The sequence below is a fragment of the Phalacrocorax aristotelis genome, chromosome 16 (genome assembly GCF_949628215.1).
Source record: "Phalacrocorax aristotelis chromosome 16, bGulAri2.1, whole genome shotgun sequence".
Lineage (NCBI taxonomy): Eukaryota > Metazoa > Chordata > Aves > Suliformes > Phalacrocoracidae > Phalacrocorax > Phalacrocorax aristotelis.
This window is the reverse complement of record NC_134291.1, coordinates 3,166,090-3,185,835: the sequence shown is the minus strand read 5'-3', so window position 1 is coordinate 3,185,835 and position 19,746 is coordinate 3,166,090. Positions and strand designations below refer to the sequence as shown.

The window sequence follows — 19,746 nt, the reverse complement described above, 5'->3', positions numbered from 1 at the left end:
CCTGCTGATCCCACCTCCACGCCTACCTCCAGCACCCCCTTCCTCTCCTCCACCTCCGTCTCCACCTCGAGCCCACCTATTCCGTGCCCATCCCTGCCTCTTGCTGTGCCTGCACCAAGCTTCCCCAGATCCCCCTCCTCTGCCTCACTGGGCACAGCCACGCAGTGCCATGGCTCCGGTGCTCTTGGCACTGCCACCGGCCCCGGGACCTCCCACCACAGCCACCCCAGGGGGGCAGGACTTGGCCAGTGCTGACCCCACCAAGCCCCACGCTGGGGCTGAGCGCCGCCGCCCCGGGGCACAGCACGCTCCGCAGCACAGGGCCACCCTCCCGTGGGACACAAAGCCCTTCCCACCCCCTGGGTACGTCCCCGGGGACGGACGCTGCCCCCCCAGCACCGCACCGGGCTCCTTTCACGTGTCTTTAATAGAAACCGCCGGCGGTGGGGGGCCGCAGCCCCGCGTACAAAAGCTGGCTGGATGAATCGCGTATTGCATAGACCTTGGTGTGGGGGGCCCGCCTGCCCCCCCCAAAATAGTCGCCTTTTAGAAAACAAAAAGCGTCTCTGAATAAAACTCTCCCGGTACAATAAATACTCTCACGTCCCAGGGCTGGCGGAGCTGGGGAGCCCGTGCCCGCCCACTCCCTGGGAGGGGGCATGGGGAGGGGAGCGGGCGATGCCCCCCGTTCAGGATGGCCCTGGGTTGGGATGCCCCTGGTTTCAGAGACACCAGTTTGGGATGACCCCAGTTTGGAATGTCGCTGGGTTGGGATGCCCTGATTTAGGAGCCTCTGGTTCAGGGTGCTCCCGGTTTGGGATGCCCCCAGTTTGGGATGCCCCTGGGTTGGGACACCCCCAGTTTGGAATGTCCCTGGGTTGGGACACCCCCAGTTTGGGATGCCCCTGGGTTGGGACACCCCCAGTTTAGGATTGCCCCTGGGTTGGGATGCCCCCCAGTTTGGGATGCCCCTGGGTTGGGACACCCCCAGTTTGGGATGCCCCTGGGTTGGGACGCCCCCAGTTTGGGATGCCCTTGGGTTGGGACACCCCCAGTTTGGGATGCCCTTGGGTTGGGACACCCCCAGTTTGGGATGCCCCTGGGTTGGGTGTCTCTGTTCTGGGATGACCCAGCTTTGGGATACCTGAATACCTCCAGTTTGGGGATGCCCTGGTCCGGGAACCCCCAGGTTGGGATGTTCCTGGTTCAGCGTGACCCTGCTTTGCGATGCCCTTGTTTGGGAACCCATGGTTCAGGAGCCCTCAGTCTGGGACAGCACCCAGTTTGGGGTGCCCCTGCAGGGATAGCCACCGGCCGTGTCTCAGAAGCTGGACTCGGGCACGGCCGGGCGGCACAGCGAGCCTGTGGGCTGCCGTCCCCGCTGCAGCGTGGCCGTGGGGGGACCCTGGGCGGGCAGGGGGGGACACCCTGCACCCCTTCCCAGCGAGGCCGAGCGCCGCAGGCTGCCCTCGGGGCGGGGGGGCAGGCTGGCTGAGCTCTGCGAGCGTGCCATGACCGCGGGGCTGGGGGACAGCCGTGCCGGGGGGACACTCGCATCCCCCTCCGGCTGCGGCAGCCTGGGCCGGCGAAGCCCCCCCGTCCCCTCCCCGCTCTGCGCTGGCCTGCTCTGGCTTTTGGGGGGCAGGCGCAGGGACCCCTCGGCCCCAGCGCTGGCAGCTCGCCGCAGCAGGGGCACACGGAGGGGCCGGCGGGGGGCTCGGGGTGTGCCCGGCTCCTCCTGCCCCATGCCGTGATGTTCTGGGGGGCCGGCTGGTGCAGGGCTGGGGGACGGGGTGGTGCCGGGGCCACTCTTCCCACTCCCGCTGAGCGGCAGGAGGGAGCGGCGGGTGCAGCGGGGCCGGCGCCCTGACTCCAGGTAGGCCACCAGCTCCCCCGGGACCCCCGGCCGACCCCGCTCCTTGCTGGTGAAGGACCAGCGCGGGGGCACAGCCCTGGGGGGGCCGCCGGCGGGCGAGAGCTTGACGCTGAGGCTGCGGCCCTGGACACCCCGCACCAAGGGTCTGGCCTCAAAGCCACCTGCAGTTAAAAAAAGAATAGGTTGGGAGGAGGCAGAACCCCCCCGCCAGGGTCCTGGGGTGGGGACGGGGCGCTCGGCATCACCTTTCTCCAGGGCGGTGGTGGCATCAGGGGTGCCAGGCGGGGGGGTCTGGGCGGCCGAGGGACACGAGGTCGTGGCGTCCCGCGTGGCCGTGGTGTCCCATGTGCTGCCGCCCAGGCGAGCCAGCCAGTGATCCGAGAGCGAGGAGGCGGCGGAGCCTGCGGGGAGCGGGAAGCTGGGCCGGGCTGCGGGGCGAGGGGTCCCGCCAGGCCCGGCACCCCGGGGCGGTCGCTGCTGCAGCACCCATGGGTGCTCAGCAATGGGCGTGCATGCATGTCCACGTGCACACGCGTGTGCACGCGCGTGTACCGTACTCTGCGTGCCCGTGCGCGCGCTCGGCCATGCCCGTGGGCCTGGAGCGGTGGCCTCGGGCCGCCCGGGGACTGTCGGGGCGCAGGCGGGCAGGGATGTGGGGGTGCTCACCCCTGACGGAGCTGCCGGCCGACCACGCGGGCACGGCGTTGCGGCGCTGGTAGAAGAGGATGTAGGCGCTGCGGGTGCTCACCTCCGCCTCCTGCACCCCCTCCACCCGGCTGTCGTCGTAGCTGTACCAGCGCCCGTCCAGGGCGTTGCAGCAGTAGGCTGGGGGCAATGGGTGAGGAGGGGGACACAGAGTATGATGGGGAGACGCAGGCTTTGCCCTGGCTCCCCCCAGCCCCCCACCCAGTCCCACGGTGCAGTGGGGAGCTTGAGCCCCACGGCACAGGGGCAGCCTGGGGGTGCAGGAGACGGCTGGGGGGGACATCCCGGGGCCGTGCCTGCGATGCCATCCGGTGTGCCCCCTGCGGCCCGGCTCCCCTGTGCTGTGCCCCACAGCAGGCACCTCCGAGGTGCCCCCCAACTCCATGCTGTGCCCCCACAACAGCTCCCTGAGGTCCCCACCCCGACCCACACTGTGACCCACAGCATATTGCCCTGAGGTGCCCCCCAACCTCATGACGTTGTGCCCCACAGCACAACCCTGCAGTACCCCCCAAGCCCTATGCCATGCTCCCTGATGTGCCCCACACTCTGCTGCCACGCCCCATGCCACACCCCTGGCAGTGCCCCCCCAACCCCACACTGTACCCCATGGCACACCCCCTACAGTGCCCCCCCAAACCCCCACGCTGTGCCCCACAGAAGACCCCTTGCAGCGCCCCCCCAAACCCCCCGTGTGCCCCACGGCACACCCCTGCCGTGCCCCCCACCCCACTTGCAGGCCCCGAGCCCCCCGGCACCCCCCGCGCTCACCGGTGTAGTGGCCGCCCTGCATGCTGCCGTGGTGGTTGCAGACAGCGTATAGGTCGTAGAGGTAGTCGCGGGGGCAGCTCGGGGGCAGGCAGAGGGGGGGCTGCCAGGGCGCCCAGCGCCCCAACAGCTGCCCGCCGGCCTGGCCCCGCTGCGCCATGTGGGGGGCCATGTCGAGACCCCGCAGGGGGAACCTCACCAGCGTGGTGAGTTTGTGCCGGTGCTCAGCCACCTGGCGAAAGCGCTTGAGGTGGATGATGAGGATGTCGGGCAGCGTCCAGAGGCTCAGCTTCACCGTGCCCTGCTGGGGCACCTTGCAGTGCGGGCAGCGCCAGGCGTCGTCCGGGGCCAGCTGGGGACACCACATGCCACGGCCACCTCGCTCCCCAACACCCCCCTGCCACCTCCAAAGCCACCCCCGGTAGGGCAGGGTGCCCCATACCTGCTCCTCCTTGGTGTAGAGCTGGAAGCACTCGTCCAGCGTGCAGCTGTGCTGCTGCCGGTGCGCTTGCTGCTGCAGCCGCACGCTCTCCGCGTCCTGCACCACCTCCTCCTGGATGTTGCCGAAAAGGCTGCGCGGGGAGCGGGGAGGTGGGGGGACACGGGGCACGGGGGAGGGTGTCAGGGAGGGTGATCGGAGTGGTGGGGTGTCCCCCCACACCCTGCGTGCGAGGGACTCACCGCTCTTTGGTGCTCACGTCCCACTCCACCGTCAGCTTCACGTGGGGAGGGCCACCCGCCCCGCTCAGCTGCAGCGCTCTGGGGGTGAGGACGAGGTGAGAGGCCCCCCCCCACAAAGCCCCTGTCTCCGTGGGGCCACCTCCTTGCCAGGTGGCAGGTGGGGACGGTCACCTCCTCCCCGAGCAGCACCCATGGTGGGGACATGGAGCTGGGGACCCAGACCCTGGTGAGCAGGGTGGCCGCCTGTGGCCACAGGGACACCTTTGGCCAACACGACCACCCACGGGGACACCATGGCCAGCCATGGGGACACTGAGGCCAGCCATGGGGACACCTCAGCCACCCATAGGGACATCGGGGCCACCCACGGGGCCACCACGGCCACCCACACGGACACCGGGGCCACCCATGGGGAAGGAGGGGACAGTCTGGGGACAATCCTATCCCCGCAGGCGCCCTTACCTGTCGATGGCGGGGTGGCAGAGAGGGCGGGGGTCCTGCGGGGACAGGTAGGCGCAGGGGGCCGAGCCCCCAGCCAGGCGGATGCGGAACAGGGCTCCCGCGCCCTGCGAGGGGAGAGTGGGCTGTGGGGCTGTTTGGGGGGCAGAGCCCTCCCGGCCCCCTTGTGCCACCTGGGGGGAGCCCCACTTTGTGACACGGGACAGAAAAACAACCCAAAAGCAGGTTTCTTTGGTCCCTGTGGCCAGGCTGGCAGGGGATGCCCGTGGGGGCGGGGATGTGGGGCAGGGGCATGACCAGTCCCGCTGACTGCAGTGTGACTTGGGGGCAGAGGGGCGGCACAGGGACACCAGCACCCATGGGATGGCGGCACCTGGGCGCTGGGGAGGGTGGTTGGGCTGGGGCGGCTCTGCCGTGGGAGCTGGGTGGCACTGCCGGCAGCCGTGGTGACACTGTGGTCACCCATGGTGACACCACTGGCCACCCGTAGTGACAATGCAAGCACCCGCGGGGCCACCACGGCCACCCACGGGGCCACCACAGCCACCCTCAGCTCCTTCCCCTCCACGGCCGCGGTGCCAGCAGGTGCCACCAGCCCTGGCCGAGCGTGTCCCCAGGGGGGGCCAGCGGTGTCCCCCGCCGCCAGCTCACCTGCACCCGCACCTCTCCCCGCAGCAGGGCCCGCAGCTGGGCCAGGATGCTCTGCTGGAGCTGCTCCCACGAGACGCCCCGCTCCTCCCGCAGCACCAGCGGTGGCCCGAACCTGGGGACAGCGGGGGACGCCAGGCTGAGGGGGGCCGCCCCCGCGCCCCCTCCCGCCGTGGCAGGCAGAGGGCAGGCGAAGCGCGGGCAGGGCGGGCAGGTACCTGGCGAGCTGGGCTCCGACGCCCGCCGTGTTGCAGAGCAGCAGCAGGATGCGGCCGCCCGCCCCGCGGTGCAGGCAGTCGGAGGAGCGGGCAGCAGCGGGCAGTGGGCGCTGCCCCTCCGGCTGGGCCGCCCCGGGGGAGGCTGGCAGGCTGCGGGGGCACCCTGCGGGCGGGGCAGGGCGGGGCAGGGCGGGGCGGCCGCCCGGGGACAGGAATTAAGGCGATCTCGTTCAGGCCAGGCATTAATTAGTGCGCGGGGTTCCCCCTGCCAGGCGCCCTGCCTGCTGCTGGGGCTGCCTGCGCCCCCATGCTGCCCACCAATCACAGCCCGGGAGGCGTGGCCTCTGCCAATCACAGCAGAGCACGCCTGCCTCCAACCAACCACAGGCAGGAGGGAAGAGGGAACACAAGACTAGCACCAATCACAGCAGAGTACACCTGCCTGCAACCAATCACAACAGAGCACACCTGCCTCCCACCAATCACAGAAGAGCTCACCCACTTTCAACCAATCATGGGGCTTGGGGTGAATGGAAAACAAGGCTCCCACCAATCACAGCAGAGGGGACACAGCTCCCACCAATCCCAGCACAGACTACCTCCCTCCAATCCCAGTGCAGAGCCGCTGCCTCTGACCAATCACAGCAGACAGGACCCACTCCCCCACCAATCACAGTTCACCTCCCAGCCACCAATCACAGCAAGGGGACCCACCGCCTCCCACCAACCCTGGCCCCTGCCCCGCCCCCAGCACAGCTCCCATCCCACCAACCCTGCGGCCGCACAAGCCACTCCCAACCAATCAGGGCTGTACAGCTGGCCAGCCGCCAGCCAATCAGGAGAGGAGGGGGGCAGTACCTGCGTGGCGGGCGGGGGGGGGCTGGAAGGCGTAGAGGGGAGCCCCCTCCCCAGCAGCACCCAGCTCCTCCGTGTCACCCAGCGAGCGCAGGAAGCCCCGCGGGGACACCTCGGCCAGGATCACCTGCGGGGCGGCACCCGGCGCCCTCAGCGTCCCCGAGCGAGTGGGGGGTGTCCCTGGTTGTTCCCCGCCACCCCGCACCCACACCCCGTTACCTGCTCCGGGGGGATGCGTCCCTCCCGCGCCACCATCTCCCGCAGCTCGGCCACGGTGCCCAGCAGGGGCACGGCCAGCCCCACCCGCACGAACCGCCGCTGCTCGCACTGCAGCACCAGGGTGACGTTGAGAGCCCTGGGGACACCGGGGGGACACACACACGACACGGGTGTGTGTGCGCCCACGCGCCTCGGCGGGGAGAGCCACCACACGCCACGCCGAGACCCGACGCCGCTCGTGACCACGCCGGAGGGATCCGCGCCCCAGCGTGGCGGCTCTGACTCCGGGGCAGCAAACACCCATCGTCCCTGCTCCTGCAGTGGTGGCCGCCACCTGTCCCAACGCTGCTACCACCTCCCGAATTGATTATTTACCCCAAAATATGCAAATTACTCTCATTGGAGCCAAACACCGCCCGCCCCCAAGTGGTAGCCGTGCCTCTTGCCGCGCTGGCGAGCGGCTGGGGAGGCGCAGGGCTGGGCTCACCTGGTCTGGCGCAGCGGGATGGGCAGGGAGATGCACAGAAAGGGGTCGAAAGTGTTGCTCTGCTTCAGGCAGTGAGGGCACGTCAGGGAGGACCTGCGAAACACGGCCGGGGCGCGTCACCGGCGCGGGGACGGCACCCCCAGAGCACCCACCCTGGGGCTGCAGCGCCCTGCCACGGGTACCGCACCCTGGGCACCGCATCCCACAGGGCTCAATGGCCACGGCATCACGCTGGGTTTGCACAACCTCCTGCTAGGGCAAGGCACGGCAGCCCCTACCCACCTGCCCAGCCCAATGATCTGTTCACTCTGAAACCTAACAAGGGTGACTGCAGTAACTGGTGCTGCAGAAGCCAGGGGGAAATCCCAGGGCTGGGGGCTGTGAGGTCTCTCATTCCCACATGTGGCTGTGGCCCTGAAAGACCTCCCTCTCCCAAGGGCTTGCAAAGCCCAGAGTGGCTCCTGGAGGCTTTGAGGTGACCCCGGCCCACCCAGGTGGGGGTTAAGCAAGGACAACACCTTGGGGTGCTGGGAAGGGACAGGACCTCTCCTGAAAAGCAGGGCTGTGGCTGGGCTGCAGGGAGGAGGCGCTGATGGGCAGCCGCCCTCAGCCCCATGACAAACCCTGGGGAGGCACCGCTGGCCCCTTGCCCGCCCTGGCACCCAGCGCCAGAGGCAGGGGCGGTGGTGGCACCAGGCGGTGACCGTCCCCCCGGCAAGCGGCCCCAGGGCACACCACAGTCCTGCCGAGCTCCCCATCCACCTGCCCCCACCGCAGGGCTGGACGCTGCACCCGCCGGGCTGGTATCCCCGCCAGCACCGCGGGGACGCATCCTGCACCCCCCAGGGTCGTGCTCCCAGCCTGCCGGCGCGGGGCCAGGGGCAGTACCCAGCCCGTCTGGTCCCTGCCATGGCACAGCCACTGGCTCCAGTGCGGGGGGACCCTGCTGCTCTGTCGGGGGGCACAGGGCCACCGGGGAGGGCCAGGTCCCCCTGGCAGCAGCAAGGCTTCCCCATCTCCCACAGCATCCTGCAGGAGATGCTCCACCAATGCCTGGTTTAAATGAACCTTTAATTCCAACCACCACCTTACCCCCTATTTAATTCTGGGGTTTTTTGAATTGTTTTTTTTTTTCCTCTCCTTTTTATTCAACAAAAAGGGAAAAGATCAATTAAAAACCAAATCAAAATCCTGAGCCCTTGTTAGCCACCACCTCGAAGCTCTCCGGGAAGCAGCCGCACCAATTAATAAATCCTTTTGGGCACAGACGGGCTCTGGCACGCAGAAGTGGGTGGATAATTAAAGTGCCTTTTTTTCATACAATCTGAGGGATTAATTGGGACAGGAGGAAGGACTTGTGGTGCCAGATGTGCCCCCTCTCGCCTGCAATGCCATGGCATGGGACGGGGTGGGCAGATGCTGGCCCACCCGAGCACCCCGTGGGGCTCAGCCAGGTGAACGTGTCGGGTGTCCCATCACCCACATGCAGGGACGTCCCCGCGCTGGTCCTTTGGGACAGGCCTGGGACAACCTGGATCCTGAGTCCTGTGACAGAACCACAGACGGTTTGGGTTGGGAGGGAGCTTTAGAGCCCGTCCAGTCCAACCCCCTGCAGCGAGCAGGGACATCCCCAACTAGATCAGGTCGCTCAGAGCCCCGTCCAGCCTGGCCCTGGGTGTCTCTAGGGCTGGGGCATCGATCACCTCTCCGGGCAACCTGGGCCAGGGTTTCACCAACCTCATTGTAAAAAATTTCTTCCTTATGTCCAGTCCAACCCCACCCTCTTGATGTTCAAAAACATTGCCCTTTGTCCTGTCACTGCAGGCCCTGATAAAAAGTCTCACTCCATCTTTCTTATCAGCCCCCTTTAAGCACCGAAAGGCCGCAGTAAGGTATCCCCGCAGCCTTCTCTTCTCCAGGCTGAACAACGCCAGCTCTTCCAGCCTTTCTCCATAGCAGAGCTGTTCCAGCTCTCTGACTATTTCTGTGGCCTCCTCTGGACCGGCTCCCCGTGCCTGTGTTGCCCTGGGGAGCCCAGAGCCGGACGCAGCGCTGCAGGGGGGTGTCACGAGAGCCGAGCAAAGGGCAGAATCCGCTCCCTCACCCTGCTGGCCACGCTTCTTGTGATGCAGCCCAGGATCTGACGGGCTCTCTGGGCTGCGAGCGCACGGTGCCAGCTCACCTCCGAGTTTTCATCCACCAGTACCCCCAAGTCCTTCTCCATCCATCCCCCAGTCTGTACTGGTACTGGGGATTGCCCCAAACCAAGTGCCGGACCTTGGCCTGGTTGAGCTTCATGAGGTTCACATGGCCACCCCCTCCAGCCCGTGCAGGCCCCTCCAGAGGGCACCCCCTCCCTCCAGAGGGCACCCCCTCCCTCCAGACACCAACGGCAGTGCTCAGCTTGGTGCACCTTGCCGAGGCTGCTCTCAACCCCACGACATCACTGACGAAGATATTAAATTCTACTGGTCCCAGTATGGGCCCTTGAGGGACACCACGCCTTACTGGGTTGCTCCATCACCCACCACCAACAGCCCTGCAGTACTGATGGAGGCCACCAAGGGCACCCCCTGCCCGTCTCCCCAGGCCAAGCCCCCAGCCCCACCAGCTCAGCAGCCGCCTTGCTTTTGGCAGCAAACTGCTGTGCAAAATCAGCTGTCCCAGCAAAAGCCATCTCCTGGTGGCCCTCCCCACCCTGGGGCGGTGATAACGAAGGGACCCACTTAAGGGTTTGTTAGGGCCACGGCGAGGAGGACAATGGGGTCTCCTAAGGCAGGGGCTATGAAATGCCCAGGGAAGGCACGTGGCAGGCAGAAGCAGGGCCAGGCCTGGGGTCTGCCTGTGTCCATGTCCATGCCAGGAGGTGACACTGGATGTGGCTGATGTCCCCGTGCTCTCAGTCCCAAGCACCAGGCATCCGCCTGCACCAAAAACCGCCCCTGGGATGTGGTTTCAGACCCTGCTCTGGATCAGTCCATACTAAATCCAGTTTGCCCCCTCTGGCCAAGAGCTGCCCGGCCCCTCACCCCCACCCCATTGTACCCGCACAGCCCAGACAACACTGCCAGCATTGCACCGTGCAAATAAAACATCGCTCCATCCTAATTTTGCTGCTCCCAGAGCTTCCCAGCTAATTACCGGGAGCCCAAGGGCTGAGACAGGGGTGGGGAGTGGGCAGGACACCCCGCTCACTGCCACAGGGATTCAGGCTCCAACCCTCCCCACGTCTTTTTTAACACTTGCAAAAAATATTTGCTAGCATTGCAGCAGGCTAAGAGATGTCCTGAAACTCCTCACCTTTCGTTTCGCCCCTAGCCATGGCTTCACTGCCCGTGAGGGGAGCAGCTCCTGTGCCCAGGCTGGGTGGGATGGATGGATGGAGCCTCTCTGCAGGCTGAGTGCTCCCCAGCTCGTCCCTTCCCTGGGCTTCCAGAGCCCAGCCACCCACCAGCAAAGCCCCTGCAGTGCTGCTGGGGGCTCGCAGGAGGACGAAGCCTCGCTGGGCAGGATTTGGCCCTCCCCGCTCACCTGTACTGCGCCTGGAAGTGGCTCTGCACGAAGCTCTGCCCGCGGGGATGCTGGGCAGCCGACGGGGAGCTGCCGGCACTGCCGCTCCTGTCCTCGCCAGGCTGCGGGGGCAAGAGACGAGTGGGTGAGTGAGGTGCCGGGGGACCCCCCCTGCTACCCTTGAGGGGTTAGGGACACGTCCCTGTGAACCAAGCCCAGCTTCAGCGTCCCCACGGCATGAGGACAGGCTGAAGGTGATGCCAATGTGACCCCTACCTGGCACTCACCAGCCCCGTGCCCCCCAGGCCCCCCTACCATGCCTTCTCCTGGGGAAATTCTGGGGTGCATCCCATCCACCAGCCAGCGCGGGGCACTAAGGGTTAACCCTCCACCCATATCCCTGCCCCAGCACCCACGGGCGGGCAGGGGGTCTGCAGAGGTGAGACCTCCCAGCGGTCACCCGACACAGCCCCTCTGTCCAGAGCTTCTGGACACTGAGGAAATTGAGCTGGGAACATGTTTGAGCCCAGCTCAAATGCTCCAGGAGGGAAATCCTGGGTGAGTCGGCTGGAACGGCTTATCCGTGCTGCAGCACGGGCACCTCTGGCAGGGCAAAGCTTGGTGGGGGAAAGCCAGTACTCCCACAACCTCCCCCCAAGGAGCCCCAGTGCCCACGGGCACACTCGCAGGGTCGGCAGCCCCAGCAGGGAGGCGCCCACGGCACCCATGGGTACTGGGACCAGCCGTGCTGTGGGGACCTGGGGTGGGTGGGGGTGTGAGACAGTGGAATGCTGCAGCGAGCAATGGTCGGTGTGTCCGTCTGCATGTCTGCAAGATGAGCTCCTCGAGCAGGTGCGCCCACCTGAGGCAAATACAGCCGGGTGCGAATTAACCACACACAAAATACCAGAACCAGGGAGCTAAAAAAAGCCCTGGCTGGCGTGATGCCCTCCCAGGCAGGTGTGCCGGCGCGGGGCTGCCAGTGCCGCCCAGAGAATGAGCCCCGCTGCTGCATGTTTCCCCAGCGCCTCTTACGAGCAGCAAGCCCTGGCACGGCAGCTGGCACCCCAAGCCCAGACACAGCACCTGGCATGGCACCCCAAGCCCCGGCAGGGCAGCTGGCACCCCAAGCCCAGGCATGGCACTCGGCATGCAGAACTGAGGCACAGCACCCTAGCACGGCACCCTGAGCCCTGGCACAGCACCCAGCACCCCGACCCCCTGCCCCTGCCCCAGAGCTGGGCTTTCAGAGCCCACGTGCCCGGCGCAGAGAGTGGGAGCAGTGCCGTTCTGCCAGCATCCCCCGAGCTGGCAGGGGAGGCAGCTGTGGGGAGCACTTGCTCCGCTGACAACCCATCCCTCGGCCCCCTCCCCATGTCACTGTGTCCCCCGGCTCAGCCCCGGACGGCGGGGCGACCACCTCTCCCCCCACAGACCCCTGGCCTCTCTCCACGCCTGATGCACCAGCTGCCGGCACCACCGCAGCCAGCCGTGCTCCCCGGCTGGGCGCCCGCACCCATTCCCCCCGGCAAGCCCGTGGCACGTCCCTGCGCAAGAGCGGGAGCAACACTGGGCCGCCTTCCCTGAGAGAAGCCCGCTCCTCCGTGGGCTGAACGCTGCACGAGGGAGCCCTCTCTCCATCCCCCCTGCTCGGTGCACGGGGAAACTGAGGCACGGGCTCTGCTGTTGACACAGGCTGACACCAAGGACGGCGCCGGCTGGCTGCACAGGATCCTTTCCTCCCTCACGAGGAAAGGGTGCATGTCCAGCCAGGGGGGCAGCCGTTACCAAATTTGGGGGATGCCAGCACCAGCTGCGGGAGGCGAGATGTGCCCTGCACCCAGGGCACCCTAGGAGGGGCCGGGCCCCCTGCTCTGCCCCGCAGGAAACAGGAATGGTGGGACATGACCATGCTACACAGACAAACCTGCCTGGTTAGGGGACACCTGACACCTCCCTGCCCACCCACTGCCCTGGGAACTCCGGGGAGCCCCCGTCCCCACACACAGGGGACAGGAGCCACCGGCTTCACCCCCTGCTATGGGCACAAGGAGCCTGATGGCAGAAGAGACATCGCAGAAAGGAACCTCGGTAGCTTGGGAAAGGTCTGGGCTGTTTTGGGGTAAGAAGAAGAGTTTTTGGTGTCGTGATGAGCAAGACTGAAAATCAATGAGGTATTTGGCTGGGAGGTGGATTTTCCTCGTGCCATCTGCTGGCACCAGGTCCTGCTGAGCCTGACGTGTCCTTACGGTCTGCCCAGGGCCAGGGTCCATCTGGTGTGGCAGAGGGGGGACCTGGACGGTGCCTGTTCCCCACACGTCCCCCAAAATCCCCCCAAAACCAAGGGGGTGCCTCCTTCTCCAGCCCTTCCGGCAGCCAAGCCTTGGTCCCCACCCAGCTGGCCCCAGAGCCACAGCAGACACCCTGTGGGTGCCCATCAAACAGCCAGGATGGTATCTCCACCCCTCCAGCCTGCCTGGCTCTGGGCCCTGGACCCACCGACCTCCTCGTCTTCTGCTTTCCACCAGCTGAGCTCCTCCGGTCCCTGAGCCTCGGCACGGGTTTGACCAGGAGTGAACCATTCCAGACCATGCCCGTCCTTCGGTATCGGTACAAACCCTCCTCCCACGCAAAACCGGGGCGGACGCGTGCGTGCCCACCTCCATCCAGACACTTCAGAGCCATTTATTCAGCCTCAGGGCCCCCACCATGCACCCCCTCCCTAAGGACAGGGACACATGGGTGCCACTCAGGTGGCATCCCCCAAATGGGACCAGGACTGGGGGATGCCAAGCAAAACCAAGGATGCTGGCGGGGACACAAAGGGTCCCATCCCCAGAGCCAGGCGGGCACCCTGGGCGCTGCCACGGCACTGCCCGGCACAGCGCGGGCAGACGAGGGCACCGCCGGCGTCACCCCACAGCCCGTGGCGCGCATTGGTGCCTCGAGGCGAGGGGAGCTGCCCTCTGCCAGGCTCTCCCAAACAGCCTGGGGTATTGAAATGCCTCTGGGGAAAGGTGGGCAGGGCTGAGGACGGCTCAGCTTGGTGCAGGGATGGCTGCAGACCCCCAGCCAAGAAAGGCTGGAAGCCACGGGGCTGCCCCGGCCAGAGGCTTTGGAGATGGGCACCGCAGCCGAGCTCTCCCGCGCGGGATGGAGCTGCACCCACGCTAGGCTGGAGGCCGGGCAGGGGCTACCCGTGGGGTCCCCGACCCACACCCCACAGCCACGATGCCCCAAGCTGGGGACAGGGAGGATGAAGCTGCTCCCAGGACCCTGTGCCCAAGACGAGCATCCCCCCCAAAGCGGGTGCAGGACGCTGCTGAGCCGAGCCGAGGCTGCTGAGCCGAGCCGAGGCGGCAAGCGCCGGCGGCACAAATCCACCCGCTGCAACAGGCAGGCAGGGCCAGGGCGATGCCGTGAGCGCAGACGGATGGAAGAGACTTAATTACTCCTTTCGCCAGCAGCAAAGCCACTGAGTGCTGTAATTACAGCGAGCTTAGCTGGTGGCAGGGAGGGATGGTGGGGCTGGGTCTCCTCCTGAACGAGCAACCCCAAGAACAAGGGTGCCCATCAGAACCAGGGTGCTCAGCTGGATGGGCTCCTGCCAACACCCCCATGCTCTCCCAGCACCCAACCACCCCGCCCAGCCCCGCAGCACCTGGATCCCGCCATCCTCCCCTCCCTCCACCAGCATCCCCATTCTGTACCGGTGTACGGGGGACAACTCCAGCCCGCCCCCTCCCAGGACATCTGGGCTTCCCCAGTCCCAGACCCGGCGTGGACATGCCCCCACCCTGAGCCAGGGTGCGCGGCCACCCTGGCGGGGCCACCCACCTCCTCGGGAACACAGGCCTGCTGAGCCGGGGAGGCAGCGCCCAGGTCCTCGTGCATGCGGTCCAGCAGCCAGAGCAGGAACTCGAGGGCGTCGTGCTGCGCGTTGCCCCGAAACTGCGAGCTGTGCTTGGAGACGATGTTCTGCAAGAGACGGGCAGGGAGGGTGCTGAGCCTCGGGCCACGCTGGCCGGCACTGAGGAATGGCCGGTTCATTAGCACCCATCACAAAAACCCAGCTTTCAGCTGCCAGGGTGAGGCTGGGAGGTGACAGCTTGCTGCGGGCGAGGGGACAGGGCACCCCCCAACAAACCCATGTGGCAAGCCAAGCCCACGGGGACCCACCGGTGTGACCCGACCCACACACTCCGACGGCACCAACCCCGTGTAACAGCAATTCCCAGTGTTGGGATGACTCGGCAGGGAGCAGCTCTCCCCCAGGTCCTGCCTGCCCCTGCCACCCTGTCACCAGCAGCCAGCCCAGCGCCTCCCTGTGCCTCAGTTTCCCCAGCCAGGCGATGCCGGTGGTGCCAGCTCAGCCACCCAAGTCCCCAGAAGAGATAAGGGCTGTTCATACAGTCAAGCACATGCGTGGCCCATGGGCAGGGGAGCTGCCAGCCCTGCCTGCCCTGCCCACACAGGCAGGAGGAAACCCCCTGCATCCCAAACCTGGCAATGCTCAGCCCATCAGAGTCCAGCACCCAGTGCCCTCTGACTGGAGCAGAGCGGGTGAGACCTGGACGAGGGACCAGAGACGTCCCAGGGGGTTCCTGCCAGACCCCCGCCCCAAGGGCGGTGCTGTTGAGGGGTTGCTACCTGCTCTGCCGGGCTCTGTCCCCCACACAAAGCCCTGCCGCTCCCCCTGCCCAAGGCTGCCTTCTTCTCACCCCTCCTCTGTCCCCCCAGCCCCGCAGAGGGTCCCCAGGAGGTGCTGATGGGGCTCCCCAGTGTACACCCCTCCTTGCCCCCCCCCCCCCGATGCACAGGAATCGGTCCCAGAGCAGGCACGGGGGCGAAACCACCATGATGCACCCTCTGGGCACCCTGCCCTGAAAGCCGAGGTGCCACCAACCACAGTGTCCCCCTGCCCGTGCCTGGATCAGGCCCTAATCTCCACACCTACCCCCCATCAGCCAGGCCATAGCATTTGGGCTAATTGGCATTAATTTCACTGTTAGGCAAGCAGCATGATGCCCTTATGGGGTGTTTGCCCTCGCCGGGGGCTGCAGTGGGAAGATGTGGCTGGGAACGCTGCGGGGCCGAGGCGTGGGGCTGAGAGCCAGGATGGGGCCCGGGGACAGTCAGGGCCCCATGGGGCGGCTGGCGAGGCAGCGCTGCTGGCCCAGGGGGTCCCTCCTCCGAGACCCACCTGGGTGGCACCAGTAGGGAGTCCATTGCCAGCTCCCAGCCCAGTGGTCCCAGGTTGGGGTCACCTCTCCACCCTGAGCACCAGCAGAGCCAGGATGGGTCCCTCACCCTGAAAGAGCAGGGTGCCAAGGGCTGGGAAACCCGCTCCCTGCGGAAAGCCCAGGGAGGGCACCCAGGGAGCACCCCAAAAGGTACGGCTGGGGTCCCCAGGGACACATCACTGAGCCTGGGCTGGCGGTGGCTGCTCAGAGCTGAAGAGGAAAGGACAATTTTAGGAGCTCAGTCCCAAAACCAGCACCGGGAGGGAGAAAACCCGTCCATCCGTGCAGATTTTAACCAGCTGATGCAGTTAAACCTTGACCATCTGTGCCGATTCTAACCGGCGTGCTGGGACCTGCCGGGACAGGGCTCACACCTCCAGCACCGCCGGGAAACACCCCGAGCCAAGACCCCCGCTGGCCCCGCTTGCCCCCAGCCCTGCTCCCAGCAGTACAGGCATCCCGGTGCAAGCAGAGGGAGCAAGGCCACCACGGATGGGCTCCAAGCAAAATGAGTCAGACTCGGCTCTTACTTTAAATCTTATTTAGTCAGATTTTTTAAAAAAATAAAAAAATAAGGTGGCAATTCACCGAAGAAATTCAAAGCAAATGCTGGAAGTTTTGGGGTTTTTTCCACTCTGTGCCTAAGGAAGGCGTGGGTTTAGGAGCGGAGGGCATGGAAGCGCTGCAGGAGCTCATTACTTTGCCACAAGGAAACTGAAGGGCAGTGAGCACCCTGCACCCCCGGAGCACCCGTTGCAGCCCGGCAATCCCTGCGGGGTGGGTGCGCCAGCCTCCAGGCAGGGAATGGAGGCAGGCAGGTCCCCCTGGGAAAGGGGGGGCACAGCAGCGGGTACCCCGGCCCCTGCCCACGCAGGAACAGCTCGGCTGCTGCCACAGCAGCCGGCAGCGCTGCCAGAAACCCGGACGCGGGAAGGAGCCCGGCTTCCCAGGAGCCTCCCGGTGCCCACAGCACTTGGCAAAGTTTAACTGCAGCACCACGTCCCTGCTGAAATGTCACCCATGGGCACGCGTCCCCACGCGTGGGGCTAAAAGCATTGCCCTGCGCCCGACACCCCGTCCCCGAGCGGGCGCAGGCCTGCAGCACGCGGGCACGTGCCCAGGCGGGGCGCGACACCCGCTCGGCGGCGGGGCCCGAGGCCGCCGTCCCGCCTTACCCCACCGCTCACCCTTACCGCTCCGCAGGGGGGCCGGGGGCTCACCGGTCAGAGGGGGGACGGGGCTCAGGGGAGGCAGCCTGGCTGCAGGTGGGTGATGGCGGCAGGGCTGGGGGGGACAGCAGGACTGGGGGGGGACAGGGGGAGGATGAGGCAGGGGAGCAGGTGCTGTAAGCAGAGGGTTCCAGTGGTTGCTGGGAGCAGAGGAGATGCAGGTGGGTGCTGGGGATGCCGGTGGGTGGTGGGGATGCCGGTGGGTGGTGGGAGGGGTGCCGGTGGGTGCTGGGAGCAGGGGGGATGCAGGTGGGTGCTGGCTACAGGGAGGGCACCAAGAGCGGCGGATGCCAGCGGGTACTGGGAGCAGGGGGGATGCCAGGAGTGGAGGGGTGCGGTGGGTGCTGGGAGGGGTGCGGTGGGTGCCGGGTACAGGGGGGATGCCAGGAGTGGAGGGGTGCGGTGGGTGATGGGAGGGGTGCGAGGGTGCCGGGAGCAGGGGGGATGCCAGGAGTGGAGGGGTGCGGTGGGTGCTGGGAGGGGTGTGTGGGTGCCGGGAGCAGGGGGGATGCCAGGAGTGGAGGGGTGCAGTGGGTGCCGGGAGCAGGGGGGATGCCAGGAGTGGAGGGGTGCGGTGGGTGCTGGGAGGGGTGCGGTGGGTGCCGGGAGCAGGGGGGATGCCAGGAGTGGAGGGGTGCGGTGGGTGATGGGAGGGGTGCGAGGGTGCCGGGAGCAGGGGGGATGCCAGGAGTGGAGGGGTGCGGTGGGTGCTGGGAGGGGTGTGTGGGTGCCGGGAGCAGGGGGGATGCCAGGAGTGGAGGGGTGCAGTGGGTGCCGGGAGCAGGGGGGATGCCAGGAGTGGAGGGGTGCGGTGGGTGCCGGGAGCAGGGGGGAGCAGCAGGAGCAGGGGGTGTCAGTGCGTGCTGAGAACACGGGGGTGACGGGAGCAGGGGGGGGTGCCGGTGGGTGTTGGGGGTGCCAGGGGCAGGAGGCACCCCCGGGAGGCGCAGGGCGTGGCAGGGCGTGGCAGGGCGTGGCGGGAGGCCGCGGGGAGGGGCGCGCCCGGCGGCGCCGGTACCTTGAACTCCGCGGAGAGCTGCGGGGTGTAGTCGCGGGTCCAGAGGGCGCGGACCAGCGCCGCCAGCCGGTGGGTGACCTCGGCGCGGGCCCCGCGGGCGCGGTACCGGCCCAGCGCCAGGAACTCGGCCAGCGGCGCCGTGTTGCTCAGGCACTGCACCACCGCGTTCATGAAGCAGGTGTTCCCGTGGTTCCGCAGCCCCTGCGCGCCCGGCGGCCGCTCCCCGCCGCCCCCCGCCGCCGCCGCCGCCGCCCCCTCCCCGGGCCGCCGCCGCCGCCGCTCCCCCCCCGCCCCGGGGCCGCCCCCCCGGAACCCGCCGTCGTCGTCCTGCGGGGCGGCCCGGCGCCTCCCGCGACCCCCGGCCAGGCGCGCCCAGGTGCGGAGCAGCCGCCCGGCCAGGCTGCCCAGGGAGCGCAGGGCCCGCCGCCGCCGCCCGCCCGCCGCCCGCCGCCCCCCGGCGCTGCCCCCGCCGCCCCCCGCCCCGCTCATGGCCCCGGGCGGCGGCCGCCCGACCCCGACCCCGGCCCCGCCGGCCCCGGCCCCGGCGCGGCGCGCATGGCCCCGGGCGGGCGCTGGGCGCCCCCCGCCGCCGGTGCCGGTGCCGGTGCGGGGGCCGGCGGGGCCGGGCGGGCGGTTTTGTGCGCGGCCGGCTCCTCCCCCGGCCGGGCTGGCTCTGGGAGAAGGGAGAGGGAAGGGAGCCGGGAGGAGGAGGAGGAGGAGGAGGAGGAGGAGGGAGCGGGAGCGGGAGCGGGGAGCTGCTGCCGCCGCCGGCGGCGTGGGCGGCCGAGCCCCGGCGGCCCTAGCATCACCCCAGGGCTTTCCCGGGACTCCCAGCCATGACCCCCCATCACCCCTGGGCTTTCCCGGGACTCCCAGCCATGACCCCCCACCACCCCAAGCATCACCCCTGGGCTTTCCCAGGACTCCCAGCTTTGTGCCCCCAGAATCCTCCACTATCCCCATCATCACCCCAGGGCTTTCCTGGGACTCCCAGCCATGTCCCCCCAGCAGCACCCCAAACATCATCCCCGGGTACCCCACCCCACTGCCCACTCTCCGTGGCCCCAGGGCTTTCCCAGGAGTCCCAGCCATCTCCCACTGGCAACCCCCACAGTCACCAGCGTCACCTCAGGGCTTTCCCAGGACTCCCAGCCATGCCCCCCACCACCCCCAGCATCACCCCAAGCATCACCCCTGGGTACCCCAGCCTGCTGTCCCCCCCACGGCCCCAGGGCTTTCCCAGGAGTCCCAGCCATGCCCCCTCGGCATCCCCACTACCCCCGGCATCACCCCAGGGCTCTCCCAGGACTCCCAGCCGTGCCACACCTGTGCTGCCCCGCTGCCCCCAGCACCACCCCAGGGTGTCTCAGCATCACTCTGAGGTGCCCCAATGCTGCCACCTCTGGGTGCCATTAGCTGGGAGAGTGGAATAGTGGTCACCTCTGTGCCCACCACACTGAGGTTTTGGAGCCTAACAGAGCTCCCTCCACACAGAGCCACAAAACCAGGGTCACCAACATGATGCTGGCAGAGCCCGGAGGCGTTGGCCGCCTCCTGCCCGCCCCACAGCGGCTGGCACCACATGTGGTGTTCGTTTGGGGTCCAGCAGAGCTTGGCTGGGGACTGTGCCACCTTCCCCCCGCCACAGGGATCAGCACCTGAGCCCTCCCTGCGTGACGGGGGGATACACACAGGATCACCAGGTCAGCTCCCTGCTCTCCATCTGCAGCACCGCCAGCAGAGGAAACCCACTGTGGCTTTGACAGGCGGTTTTCAGACGGATCAGTCCCCTGGCCCAGCTGGATCCATCCCACCGCACCACGCTGGCAC

At 67.6% G+C, this 19,746-nt stretch overlaps 1 protein-coding gene across 1 annotated transcript; it reads right to left on the bottom strand.

Moving 5' to 3' along the window:
* Positions 1-409: 409 nt before the first annotated feature.
* Positions 410-18,405, bottom strand: USP43 (ubiquitin specific peptidase 43). The gene is made up of 15 exons (XM_075111677.1): positions 17,917-18,405; positions 14,264-14,404; positions 10,448-10,548; positions 6,917-7,009; positions 6,430-6,565; positions 6,214-6,337; positions 5,356-5,518; positions 5,141-5,252; positions 4,493-4,596; positions 4,031-4,108; positions 3,792-3,921; positions 3,353-3,701; positions 2,543-2,701; positions 2,122-2,277; positions 410-2,037 (listed from the first exon to the last, which is right to left on the bottom strand). Exons 1-15 carry the CDS (start codon positions 18,403-18,405, stop codon positions 1,322-1,324), a joined length of 3,051 nt encoding a protein of 1,016 aa, XP_074967778.1. The 3' UTR covers positions 410-1,321.
* Positions 18,406-19,746: the final 1,341 nt, after the last annotated feature.